Source organism: Carassius carassius, chromosome 13, assembly GCF_963082965.1.
Source record: "Carassius carassius chromosome 13, fCarCar2.1, whole genome shotgun sequence".
NCBI lineage: Eukaryota > Metazoa > Chordata > Actinopteri > Cypriniformes > Cyprinidae > Carassius > Carassius carassius.
This window is the reverse complement of record NC_081767.1, coordinates 9,595,231-9,609,781: the sequence shown is the minus strand read 5'-3', so window position 1 is coordinate 9,609,781 and position 14,551 is coordinate 9,595,231. Positions and strand designations below refer to the sequence as shown.

The following is a 14,551-nucleotide window of genomic DNA, read 5'->3' as shown; positions in this document are numbered from 1 at the left end:
ATGCGTTTTCCCCCGAAACTGAATACTAACCGGCACTAGAGGGTAGTCCACCACATCCCCGTGTACACACCTCACTTTAACCTTGCGGCTTGTATCCAATGCCCTCTGTTGCATCAGGCTTTGATGAATGGAGGTTTGGTTACAGCCCGAATCCACCAAAGCCTGATATGTAACCCCCTCGATACTCACAGGTATTTGGTACAGCCCAGCTTGATCGGGGGCAGCCGCTGGGGAGTCGGGAACCCGGATCAATGCCCCCACTTCCATCATTGGGCAGCGGTCCAGGAAATGCCCTGGGTCCCTGCATCTCCAGCAGGCCAGCCCAGGCCTTCCCGCCGCCCCAGTGGCAGAAGGATGGCCAAAAGATTGGTGGAGAGAGGGAAAAGGGGCGGATGGACCAGTAGCCCCGGCGCCCTCCCGTGTCCCTGGTCTGTTCCCCTGGAAGGCCCCACTCCGCTGTGGGACTCGAGGGGGCACCTTACTCTGCGTTACTCTGATGTCGGGCGGTGGCACCGGACCCACTCGGCCGTCCCCCGAGGTAGCCGAGCGATGAACTGTTCCAGTACCACCAGATCGACCACTCCCTCGACATCGCGATCCTCCGCCAATAACCACCTGCGGCAAGCGTCCCGGAGCTGTTGGGCCATCACGAAAGGCCGGCCGCTGTCCCCCAGCTCCCTTGACCAGAAGCGTTGCCAATGTTGTTCGGGGGTACGGCCGACTCGCTGAAGGATGGCCCGCTTTCGGTCGTCATAGGCCAGGAGGTTCGCCACAGGCAGCTGTTGGGCCGCCACCTGTGCCTACCCAGTCAGCAGCGGGATGAGGCGCACCAGCCATTGGGTGCGCGCCCAGCCACACGCCTCCGCTGTCCTCTCAAAGAGGTCCACAAATGCCTCCGGATCGTCTTGTGGACCCATCTTCATCAGTGGGACGTGCGCTAAAGAAGGGACTGCTGCTGGGGCGCCCTCCCGGCCAAGAAAGCTCCGGAAGACTCGCCGGTCTTCATCCTGGCCTTGGACCAACAGCCGGAAGCGATCCTCCTGCTCCAACTTGAGGTCCATCAGCGCCTGATGTTGGGTTTGGTGAAGACCGGCGAGTGACTTCACCAGCTCCGCAAGTGGCGTTGCTGGCTGCATGGCGGCGTGCCGGCTTCCTTGTCCCGGGTTTCGGCACCAGTGTAATACAGTTCGGAAAGATGATGGACAAGGAAGTCAGGGGTGGCGAACAAAGGCTCTTTATTAACTCCAAAAATAAACAGAATAAACAAAAGTAAACTGCGGCTCGGCGCTCAGCCTTCACACATCTATTTCCACACACACACTGCTCAGCTCTGGCTCTCTCAACGAACCCCCTTCGCCGGTCTGCTCGGCGCTTATAACTCCTCTCTCCCCAATCACTGGAATTACAAACAGGTGTTAATCATTAATCATTTGACCTCCTTATTACCGCTCGTCCCCACATTCTTTCTCCCGCTGCAGCTTTTTCGGCTTCCCACGCCCACCTCGCCACACTTACCCTAAAATTATTTTCTCTATTTGAATAAGTGAAGTTATATCTTCTTGCAAATATGTGTCCAGGGTTAACTATCTCAGGTTAGATGGAGCATGGGGTCATTTCTGACAGTCTGCTTGACTTTAATTAAGTTTTTATGCAGTTGCATTAAATCTGGGGGGCAAGACAAAAATACTACTGGGGTGCTAGCAAGCATGGGGTGGTATACTTCATAGTACTAGCCATAGCCTCTGGTTATTGTTTCAGTTTATTCAGGTTGTAACATAGATAGATTAACTACAGGGGGCTAGATAAAAATACTATTAATATTAAAGTATTAGCAAGCATGGGGTGGCATATTTCAAAGTACTGACCATAATCTCTGATTATTCTTTGGAAATTGTTGCATAAGTGACTGCAGGGGCGCTAAACAGAACTACTACTTAAAGGTCCCGTTTTACGCGCTTTTTTGAAGCTTTGATTGTGTTAACAGTGTGCAATATAACGTGTTCATGTTTCGCGTGTAAAAAAACAGAGTATTTTTCACACAATTCACCTATCTTTATACCGCTGTTTTCACTGTCATAAAAACGGGCTGATGACTTCCTTGTTCTATAAAGTCCCTCCTTCAGAAATATGTAACGAGTTCTGATTGGGCCAGCGGTTCCTGTGTTAGTTTTGAGAAGCAAGTGGGCAGGAGCATGTGCTGGAGATGTACTTATAATCACAGGAGCGTTTTTAATGACTAGATGCACATGAAAATCACATTCGTTTTTTTGCACAGCCCTAGTTAACAATGCTAAACAGCGTTGCCCTTTGTGTAATAAGTTACAGAAACTGTTAAACACACCAACTTAAATAATAAAATACACTTACCGGTTGTGGTCCATAAACATCGCTTTCTCCAGACAAAGAGGGAACTGCTCCATCTTTCAAGAATAATCTTTGTGCGAATCCGGCATTAAACTGATTGAGATTGAGGAAATTGTCCTCAGCAAAATGTGCTGCACATAGTTTTACATGTGGATTATAATTTTCGGGAACCGAGTTAAACATAAATATTAACCATTAATCTCCAAGTACAGCGTCCCTGGGAAGGCCAAACAAAGATGATTGGACTCTTCCTTCTTCTCCGTCGGAGCCAGGCGGGAAGGAAGTCGACCGGAAGTTGAAGTCGGCCGCGTGCGAATAACTTTATATCTGAGGCGTTTAAAGACTCCATTTGTCCATTATTTATTTCTAAAGATACACGACAATGTATAAAGGGCTCCATTACCTTCAATGTTACATTATGGCCCCGCAGAAACAGTTTTTGTAAAAATAGGCTAACGATTGCGTCAAAACCACTCGACTCTGTCGCACAGTAGAAAAATTACCATACAGACAGGAGGAGAAGCTCGCAGGCAATCAGGGAGACGTCAAGAGAGAAGCCCATAGATACAAGCCCTGGCGTTACATTTTAAAATACTATACAAAATAATTAATCAGAATACTTACTCCTGCTCACTCACGCCAAAGAACTCCCCGCTCAAGCTCGCCGTCTCTGCAAGATTAACGATGGCAGTTTGCACGCACAGCTACTAGAAGATTTAAATCTGTCAGACAGGTTGCTGACGTCAACAAGACCACGCCCCCTTTTGTGAATTCATGTGGGGCCGGAGGTTAGTCAAAAAACTGTTTTAGTGATGTCATTACTGCAGGAACTAGAGGGATGTAGTCCAAACGGGTCATTTTTTGTAGGCGAATTCTGTTAAATAAATTCTGTTAAAATCTCGCTTGGCATTGAACTTTGAGCTTTAGAATTTTACAGATATTATTTATACTCTAACAACAACATTACACACTAACTAAAGTTTAAAACATGGGATCACGAAGAAGGGGACCTTTAAAAAAATAACTAGCATGAGGAGGCCTATTTAATAGCATTAGCTATAACCTCTGACTAATGATAAGACATAGGTTCCTATTGAAGGAATAAAATATAAAGTAAAAGGTTAACTAGAATGGTAACACTTTTAGGACCAATTCTCACTATTAACTAGTAGCTTATTAGCATACATATTATTAGCATATTGGCTGTTTAATAGTACTTATTAGGCACATATTGATGCCTTATTCTCTCGAGTTTATTAAGGTAAAACTCTTAGTTAATATTCTAAACTGTCACCACTAGGTGGGGGAGGGGGGTTATAAAGGAAAAAACATTTATAACCCTGTCATGTAGACAGACTATTGTTCAGTGCTGAAGAGAGCTCTAGCCTAGAAGCCTTGAAAGTACTTGGTCTAGCTGTCTATCAAGAAATCAGTCTATGATACAGCCTTTATTTTTCAGCGTTTAGACGCAATTAAATCACGTGTGTATGTTCGCCCAATGAACTGTAAGTTACGTAATTACTATTCATAAGCACAGCCTGCACCTTAATAACATTGGGTGAACGACCCGTTACGTCATTCCTATTTATGATCCCGCCTTCAGGATGGACACATTCGTGGGCGGGCTTTAACGTTACCTGAATAGTCTGCAGAACAGTATCTTACAAGTAGGGCGGTGATTTCTAAACTATATCAACACAGACCCACTATATTAGAAGAAATGGAGGAAACAAAGCCTGAGGAGACGAATGTGGAGGAGCAGAAAGTGAGTATATTTGAAGGTTTTTAAATCAAACCGCTGCAGTCAGCAAGATTTGAGCTTTTTCACTATATTACAGTATATAACTTATAACGTACTCAGGTAACGTTAACGTTAAGTCAGATCGAATCAAAGACACATCGAAGAAAAAGCGATTTTTGAGTAAAACCTGCTGTTATATAACGTTACCTAAGAGATGTGACAATTGCTTTATGCTCTGTCTGGTTAGTGTAACGTTATTTGTATGTTGTTCAAAGCTCTGTTGCTCGCCACAGATGTATAAAGGCCTTCAACCGTCAAATAACGTTACCAATATTTGAATTGAATCTTAGAAACGTCACGCTAATTAAATCACCTGATAGATAAATAGTCATATATGTTAAGATGTGATTAATAATAATGCTTGAGTTGTTTTGTTTTGTTTTTCTATTGGGTTGTGATGGTGATAGTTAGCAGTTAGCATGTGAAGCTAAGTTTACTGTTGAATAACGTTAGCATTTAATATATTAAACTTAAATGTGTTTTATAATCTACTTCTCGTCACAGTGTGTGTAGATCCGTATGGATTTACATAAAGAGATTAGAATGACACAATTCTGAAGCACCATGCAGCAAACCGCACCACAATTCCATTTAAAATAAGGAATAACGTTACATTCCTAAGTTCCTCACAAAATTCCAATTATTGCTGCCCTAAAATTTAAATGAACTGAAATTGAAAAATGTTTTCGCACGAATTATTTTTCTTTGTAGATTTATTATTTATGATTTATTAAACAAAAAATAAGAAAATAATAATGTCTATCATTTGACATCTAAGCATTTTCACACAAGCTGTTGTTATCAATATGGCTCTAATTTGTCTTTTTTTTCTTGAAAATTAATATGTACAAAAATAAATAGTTTTATGTACTCCACTTTTAACTCAATATTGCACACACATTTCTTCAACCTGATTTATAGTATGTGGAAAAAGAAACGAGGCCAATTTTTTTTTAAATAGATGTTAATGGAGGAGAGGTTACAACACGTTTGACATTAAACAAACATCGTGGATTTGATCTAATTATTATTATTTTATTTTATTTTTTAATTTTTTTAATTTGTGTTTTATAACAGAAGTCACAGTTTTTGGCACTTCTCATACATTACTATGCTTGACTGTCACACAACTCAGAACAGAAATTCATTAATGTCCAGTCTATAATGTGATTCGTTATTAAAGCACGTGTGATCTTAGGGTGTGTTCACACTTGTATTTCAGTTCAATTGCTGGCTCATTAGGTCCGGAACAAAAAGGAAAATGATACATTTGGTCTTGGTCCGCTTAGCTTTCACTAGGGCTGGGCGATATACAAAAAAAAAGGATATCTCGATATTGTCAATTTTTTTACGATATTCGATATATATCTTGATATGTTTGCATTTGCATTTAAATAATGAAAAATAAAACATGATTTTCTTTTGCCCATTAAAAAAAAAAAAAAAAACATTAAGATTAAACAGCTAATTTAAGCAGTTAAAAAATCTAGACCAAGAGATCACTTACTGCTTTTTATTAATGAATACATGTAGGCCTATATGTAACTGAAGCAGTGCAAATTAAGTAACATTTACAGAAAGTGCATTCTGTCAACTTTTTAGTGCATGCAATTCACAATTTAAACTATGCAACTGGGATAAGTATTTTATTTTAATTTTTTTAACAAGTTTTTAAGCTAAGAACACAAGTCTGTCAACTGTCTGTGGAAACTGAACCTAAAGGCATAGTGATACGTTCACAACCTGATTGGTTGGCTTGAATGATGTATATATCTTGAAAAAAATATATCTCAGGAAAACATCGGTCCTGGTCGTGTGATGTTGCATATATTATATAGAATATTTATATTTTTTTCTACCGCAGTATGTTTGTTCAGGCTTGTTTCTTTGTGTGTGCTGTTGTGCTTATAGTTTTAATTTCTCCGAGTCAGGAGAAATTAACATGAGCCTCAACTGAGGTGACCTTAATACTGTCAATACATTATCTGTTATTAGTCACCGTTAACACTGAAAGTAATAAAATCAGGATTAGGGGTGTAAGAAAACATTGATACACATGATTATCGTGAAATTTAGTTTGGCAATACTGTATCGATTCTCAAAAACATAATCTCGATTTAAAAAAAAATTAATAATAATAATCATACAAGATTTATGGCAGTTTTTTTCATTTTTAGTTTATTTCCCGACTGCTAGATGTCTTAATCTCTGAACAAATCCTGAGAGACAGAAAATACTAGCATTAGAGCACGCCACTATTGTTAGCGTTGATGTAGTTCACTGCTAGTAATGAGGGTGAAAGAATTGTCCCAGTTCATGTTTCGGTGTACAAAGCTGAAGTTTGCCGTCATTTGGGCTTTTGTGGGAGCGTCCACTGTGGGACTTTGGTGCTGGCACCGCCTCGGTTCCGCCGCTTGCCGCGTCCCGTGTGAAGAGGTTCGCGCGAGGCGCAGACATAGGCGGGAGGGTCACCCCGCGGCAGCATCTGTCTCTCATTTTGGGGGCGTTTTCTGCAGTTGGTGTGGTGCTCGCATCACGGTTTCGGCGATTCCACTGAGAACATAAATACAAACTGAAAAACCTGTGAAAACCTGGAAAGGTTCAACATCTGTATTTTTACAATTGTTTTGTTTTCTTTAGGAATCCTGTTAGCACTTTATTTTTACTTGATATTAAGCAGATGTAATTCATTTATTTAACTTGGATCAAAATATTATGGCATTGTACATCACAATTGTAAACTTAAATTGTGAACCTTTAAAGCAGGGTTTAAAAATATATATGGTCTTTTTATAAAATACATTTTATATGTATTATACATTTAACTAAAGGATCCTGCAAGCACATTTAAATTTTCCCCCTTTACTCATACTGCACAAAAAGTTTTTCAATAATGTTGAATGTTACAGGGACTGATTATTGCAAATGCAGATCCAACTGTGTTCTGGTTAAAGCTACCCTAGCTATTGTGTCTGGTCGGACGAGTAAAATTCTCTTTCACTTGCCCCTACACAAAATCCACTTGTCGCAGATAAGCGTTAATTTCGAGCACTGTTGCGATATTTTGATATATTGGATATATTTGTAGAAAAACTTCATTAAGAACACACCACCATATGCAAAGCGCAAACCTTAGCAAAAAATAAATAAATACAAATTGTTTAACCAGAACACACTGGGATCTGCATTTGCAGTAATCCGCCTCTGTAACATTCAACGTTATTGATACACTTTTGTGCAGTATGAGTAAAGGGGGGAAAATTCAAGTGCTTGCAGGATCCTTTAGTTAAATTTATAAAATGTATTTTATAAAAAGACCATATATTTTTTTTTTAGACCCAGCCTTAAAGGTTCACAGTTTGTTTACAATGTAACATAATGTCATTACATTTTGATCTGAACAAAAAATTACATCTGCTTAATATTAATGAAAAATACAGTTCTTGCAGGATTCCTAAAAAAAAACAATTGTAAAAGAAAATAAATACAGATGTTGAACATTCTCAGAACCTTTCAACTTGGATTTCATAGGTTTTTCAGTTTATTTATGTTCCGCGTGGAATCACAGTGACTGCGAAGCGAGCACCACCCCAACTGCACAAAATGCCCCCACCACGAGAGAAAGCTGCAGGCACAAGTCAATCCTAACATCCGCTTCAATGTTCTTCGAATGGGACGTGTCAAGTGGCGTAACCGAAGTGCCAAGTGCGTTGTGGTCCCGGGGCGGACATTACTTCAAAAGCCCAAATGACATCGCACTTCAGCTTTGTATACCGAAGTAGGAACTGGAACAATTCTTTCATCTTCCATTACTGGCAGCATACTATATTAACGCTAACAATAGTGGCGTGCCTTGATGCTAGTATTTCCTGCCACTATTTAAGTTCAGAGATAAAGACTATTATCTAGCGGTCAAAATACAATCTCAAAAAGAAACAACTGCCATTAATCTTGTATGGATTATTTTATTAATTTAATTTTTTAATATTGATATTCCGTTTTCGAGAATCGATACAGTACAGCCAAAACAAAATATTGCATTACTCACGTGTATCGCTATTTTCTTACACACCTATTTAATTTATGTGAGTGTGTGTTTTCTCTCAGGATGAGGAGAATAAGATCTGTCCAGAGAAACTGGAGGAAGCCAAACTGAAGGCCAAATACCCTCAATTGGGTAATAAGCCTGGAGGATCCGATCTGCTCAGAAAAAGACTGCAGAAGGGGGTGAGATTCATTCACATTATCTCTTTCTACCCGCATTGGTACTTTGAAAAACTGTTTTGTAAGAGGAGATACAGATCACAAGGCTTTGGTGGTTTTACACCGGCAGCAGAACATCACAGCATCATTTGACATTTGAGTCATAAGCCACAGATGGCATGTGCACTGTAAGATGTGTTACAGAGACAAGTTCCGGTCAGTTTGAGAACATTAACCTCGGTTGTAGATGTGCACTAACTGTCAAGAGTTTGGAAGTTTTTTTGGAAAAAAGTCTCTTGTGCTCACCAAGGCTGTGGATACTTCAGTCTTTAGTGTTCAAATGATGCTTCAGAAATTATTGTCATATGCTGATTTGGATATAAATTTTGTTCATTAAAGGGGTAATGCCAATTTTCCACAAATTGATATGATTCTTTAGGTTTGATTCTTTGAATTAAAAGTCTGTACTGTAGTTTGGTTAAAATTTCTCAATGCTAGTGTAAAACAACACCCCTTTTACCCTGTCAAAAGAAGCTCTTTGGATTGGAAGTTCAACTTATTTTCTATAACCCCCCCCCCCCCCCCCCCCCCGCCAGGTATTTATACAGTATGTATCAACAATTTCAATGTTCAAACGTTTAATTATTGTCATCCAGGGGCTAGGAGAAAACCTCCTGTAATCAATCACAATGTTCTTTGTTTTATTAACATTCAACTGAAGAGAAAATCGATAACACTTTGAAATGAACTCCTCCACAACAGGACCTTGCCCCAGATCCTGATTGTGAAGAAGACTCACAATCACTGAATCATCTGCATATTTTATTATATAACTATTCTCATTCGTGCTCCGGCAATCATTCGTATACATATTAAACAAAAGGGGTGAAAGACAACAGCCATGAGGAGACCCAGTAGAGCAATATTGAAAATGAACACCATTAACTCTAACACACTGAAGACGATCTACAAAAAGTCCAAAATCCATCCAGAAATATTAAGATCCAAGGTAAAAAGAGAAAATAATTTCTCTACCAACAAATGTGGCTTTATTGTGTTAAAAGCAGAAGAGATATCAATAAATAACAATCTAGCATGGGTCTTGGCCACTGATCTATAATATAGAACTGGATTGCTCATGACGTCATGAAAGTGAAGCTGCTGCGCCACCATATTGGTAATCCCTAGTGTGCATAAATGTTCTATTGAATAGGAAATTTTATGATTTTAATGAAAAAACATCACCTAACAATTCAGCGTTTATACATTTTTAGTATTTCTGTACATTATTACAATGCAGTCACCCTAGGCATGTAAACAGTTATTTTTTAAATGTCGGGAATTTCCCCTACTTATTAAAAAGCTACGTTCATTACAGTAGCGAACATCATGAATATGAAAAACATCAGACAGACATGACCTCAACATATAAAACAAACGACAAAGTTCTCATTTTGAAATCTGAATTTATTCAGAGAAGTAAATGACTAACGTTATATACAGCATGGATTTAAAGACATAAAGCTTCATTTCTAAGATAATATGTTAAGCTTTTAATTTCATTATAGAGCAATATTAACAACATAATTGTATTATTAATTGTAATATATTCAAATTCATTCCCGATACTTATACGTTCATTTTTAAAATAGGCTGTATTTTGTGTTGGATCAGTTACCTGTGTTGTCAGTGCGCAGCAGACACACCCACCTAAACGGTTTAAATATATCGCTTATCCTGCCCCAAAAAACCATAAACACTGCAGATAACATCTGAAGTAAAGACTGATTTGCTTCAAATCGGATGATTTCAGGTCAGTGGTTTGAATGTAACTCAATGGTGCTCTCTGCTGGTAGGGATTAGTAAAATGGTAGATGAACACTTCCGGTGGCTTCACTGTCTGTTGGCAGTTTAGAGCGCGATGAGCGATCCAGTTATATATATAGATCAGTGGTCTTGGGCCTTTCAAAGTGACTAAATAGATAATTCCGCAAGGTAAGGTTACCATCCTCAACTCCCCTGCCCTGTCTAAATGCAAACGGATCAAGTCTATATTTTGACTGCTGTAAAATTTCACCTTTAACTACTTTCTCAAAACAATTCATTACTAATGAAGTAAGAGCTACTGGCCTGAAATCCTTTAGCTCCTGTGGATAGGGCCCTATGAAATCCGTTTTATTTTTTTCCAAATTCCGTTTTTTCCATTTTCATTTTTCTGGATTCTTTTTTTTTTTTTCATTTAAATTATTCCCGACTTTTTTTTTTATGCTTTAATTGTATTAATCAAAAAGCATGTCTAATTAAAGGTCCTGTTTTTCGCGCTTTTTTGAAGCTTTGATTGTGTTTACAGTGTGCAATATAACGTTTGTTTCGTGTGTAAAAAAACACAGTATTTTTCACACAATTCACCTATCTGTAAACCGCTGTTTTCACTGTCATAAAAACGGGCTGATGACTTCCTTGTTCTATAAAGTCCCTCCTTCCGAAATACGTAACGAGTTCTGATTGGGCCAGTGGTTCCTGTGTTGTGATTCGACACAAGCTGAGCACAGGCGGCGCTCCTGGAAACGCGATTGGACTAGTTTTGAGAAGCAAGTGGGCAAGAGCATGTGCTGGAGATGTACTTCTAATCACAGGAGCGTTTTTACTGACGAGATGCGCATGAAAATCACATTCGATTTTTTTGCACAGCCCTAACATTTAGTTAACAAATCTAAACAGCGTTGCCCTTTGTGTAATAAGTTACAAAAACTGTTAAACCCCCCAACTTAAATAATAAAATACACTTACCGGTTGTGGTCCATAAACATCGCTTTCTCCAGACAAAGAGGGAACTGCTCCATCTTTCAAGAATAATCTTTGTGCGAATCCGATTGAGGAAGTTGTCCTCAGCAAAATGTGCTGCACATAGTTTTACATGTGGATTATAATTTTCGGGAACTGAGTTAAACATAAATATTAACCATTAATCTCCAAGTACAGCGTCCCTGGGAAGGCCAAACAAAGATGATTGGACTCTGAGATGAAAATAACAGCGTTTCAATGACATGGAGACAAACACAAACGCAGCTCTTCCTCTTCTCCGTCGGAGCGCAACAAGACCACGCCCCCCTGTTTGTGTATTCATGTGGGCGGAGGTTAGTCAAAAAACTGTTTTAGTGACATCTTATCCATTACTGCAGGAACTAGAGGGATGTAGTCCAAACGGGTCGTTTTTTGTAGGCGAATTCTGTTAAATAAAATATCTCGCTTGGCATTGAACTTTGAGCTTTAGAATTTTACAGATATTATTTATACTCTAACAACAACATTACACACTAACTAAAGTTTAAAACATGGGATCATGAAGAATGGGACCTTTAATTAAAATCAGCAAACGTTTACATTTTCAGATCAATTTATTAAAAGTTTAACAAAAATTACGTTTAGGGCCCTATGAAATGTTTTATTGTTACCTAATTCTGTGTTTTAGTATGTCTTATTATTTAAATGCATAAAAACAACTTTTATTTCTTCCAGTAGTCTTATGAATCCCCCCCCCCTCAGAAATCCTAGTTATCTAGGCATAAAACATGAATTTAATTTATCTTTTAATTTCTGAAAATTAAGCAAACATTAATTTTTGGTAAACAAAGGGAATTTACTATTAAAATATGAAAGAAATATTGTGTGATTATTCCTTAAAAATAATGTTTGTTTCTTTTTAATAGTAATGGGCTATGTACATTCTGTACATAGCCCATTACTATGTAATACAACAATAGTAATACATTTCTGGCAAATACTTGCCTTTAAACTAAACCGGACTTATTTTGACGGGTTGCCATGCCCATGAATACCTTTACAGTTCAACAACAGAACACCTCAATCGCTTAGGAGACATTCTTGTCTATAAATGCTCTGGCGGTTAAACAATGGTGGACTGATGACAGCTCACTCAGGGCGGGTCTAAGGTATGACTCCAGTCAAGTCAGTGCTGAAATGCAACTGTCAATCAGACTATCGTGGGAGGGACTTGTCTGTGTGATGTCACACACTGCCAACACACATTTCAGTTCAAACAACTTGTAAAAGTGCATGTACTATCCGATGACCCCTTTAATTACTTGTGCTCTGTTATTATTATTATTATTTAAAAGTTTTTGCTCCTTTAAGGCAATATATTCAGTGACACCGGTGGCTGTTACGTGAACTGCAGAGTGCAGACAGTAGCTTATTTGCTCATACACATGTAATTTACAAGATAATGAATGTAATTCAGTGCTCCGATATAGTCTCGGAAAAGTTTTTCCCGTTCTTTGCTTCGAAGTTAAAAGAAGTTGGAAATACCTTTCCACTGATATAATGTAACGAACATCAAGATGCTGTTCACTCTGCTGAGACCGACACTTAGGTGAATGTCAATATTAAATAACAAATGTCAATATTGATTTCCTCTAACAAAATAAAGACAATAAAATGACGGCGGTGAGAAAGCAGCAGTTAAGAAAGCGTCTGATCACAGCGATGTGGATATGTTTGCGCCAGCTCTGCAGTTGACTGGCATCATGTTAAAAATTAGAAAATGAAAATTACACTTATGATAGTTTGATTATAGGGTATATTTGAGAGTATAGACTGTATAGATCTGGCTATGTGTGACTTTAATTTGAATTAATCCCTTTGTTTTGCATGACATGACATTACAGTACAAAGATGCTTTTTGTCAGTACCCTGAATATTGTATAAGCATTTGTTTCATGTGCCAGAACAGAAGAGAGGCTTTCGTGAGCACACATAAACGTTACACCCTTTTGATTTTCCTGGCAAAAAAACATCTACATGCTTTAATGGACAACCTAGGTCAAGCTCTTCACACATTTTCAATAACAGAGCAATTAATACATGACAATACTTTCTTATAGCACATTTTTCAGGATTCATTAATGAATAGAAAGAACAAAAGAGCAACATTTCAAAATATATATATATATATATATTGTTACATTATGCATGAAATATTTTAAAATATATTCTAATAAAAAAGTTATTTTAATAATATTTCTCAATATTACTTATTTCACAATGGTTTTAGTTGGTGAGCATGAGAGACTTCTTTCAAACACATAAAAAAAAAAAAAAAAAAAAAAAACGTAATTATTCCAAAGATTTGACTAGCAATGTAGACAGACCTGGTATGTGGCAAGCCTGTTGCAGGAGAAAAATGTCATCTTCTGTGTTAATCGTGACATTACAGTAAGAAGCGTATTAAGAAATTATTTCATATTATGTTTGTATTTACTATTGCACAGTATTTAATATTTGGCAGTCTTGTTTTTGTTGAACATTTTTTCAATTCATGTATATTTAAAGTGTAACAACATCTTTCAAAGTATTTGTAACAGAATAAACACGTTTACTGTGCCATAGTTCACTCATGCCAACAAGTTCTTCTTAACTGCTTTCATTCCCAGCCAAAGTACTTTGACTCAGGTGACTACAACATGGCGAAGGCCAAGATCAAGAACAAGCAGCTTCCAGCGGCACAGACAGAGAAGACCGAGATCACTGGAGACCACATCCCCACCCCTCAGGATCTGCCACAGAGGAAACCCTCTCTGTTGGCCAGCAAACTGGCTGTCTGATACCTGCTGCTGTCCTTCACTCCACACTCCCAAAACATGTCTCCATTAATCTGTTATCCTGCCCTCATCCTCTCTTGTTTCCTGTCCTCTGAAAATACACTGAATAGTCAAGGGTTGCTGATGTTACAGAGCTGTACTGCCGCACTGTGAGATGGGTTGGGTCGTGGCTCCAAAGGGGGTGAAGTTCTCAGAAGTCTTCTGGTATTTTAATGTGTCGTAGTATGTAGTTGAAAGAGTACATATTTGCTAGTGAGTGAGGGCAAACTGCATTTTAGAAGAAGTTTTGCATTTTAATTATAACCATTCCTGAATTACCCACTGCTTAGAGGACAAGGTCACCCAAAAATGAAGATTCTGTCAATTACATTATTTCCTCCAGTGAACGCAAAAGGAAATGTTTAGTGGAATGTCAAAGTTGCTCTTTTTTTAAACAAAGAAAGTCTATAAAGGGAAAGGGTTGTAGAGCTCCGGGAATTACAAAACACTGTACTGGAAGTAGTCCACACAACTTGTTCCAACCATGGATGTCACTGAGATACAGACCTCTGCATTTTTTCTA

At 38.5% G+C, this 14,551-nt stretch overlaps 1 protein-coding gene across 1 annotated transcript; it reads left to right on the top strand.

Annotated features, from left to right (window-relative positions):
* The first annotated feature begins 3,961 nt into the window (after positions 1-3,961).
* Positions 3,962-14,551, top strand: LOC132155954 (cAMP-regulated phosphoprotein 19-like). Its single transcript, XM_059564745.1, has 3 exons — positions 3,962-4,129; positions 8,273-8,392; positions 13,822-14,551. The coding sequence occupies exons 1-3, from the start codon at positions 4,085-4,087 to the stop codon at positions 13,990-13,992; spliced, it is 336 nt and encodes a 111-aa protein (XP_059420728.1). The 5' UTR covers positions 3,962-4,084; the 3' UTR covers positions 13,993-14,551.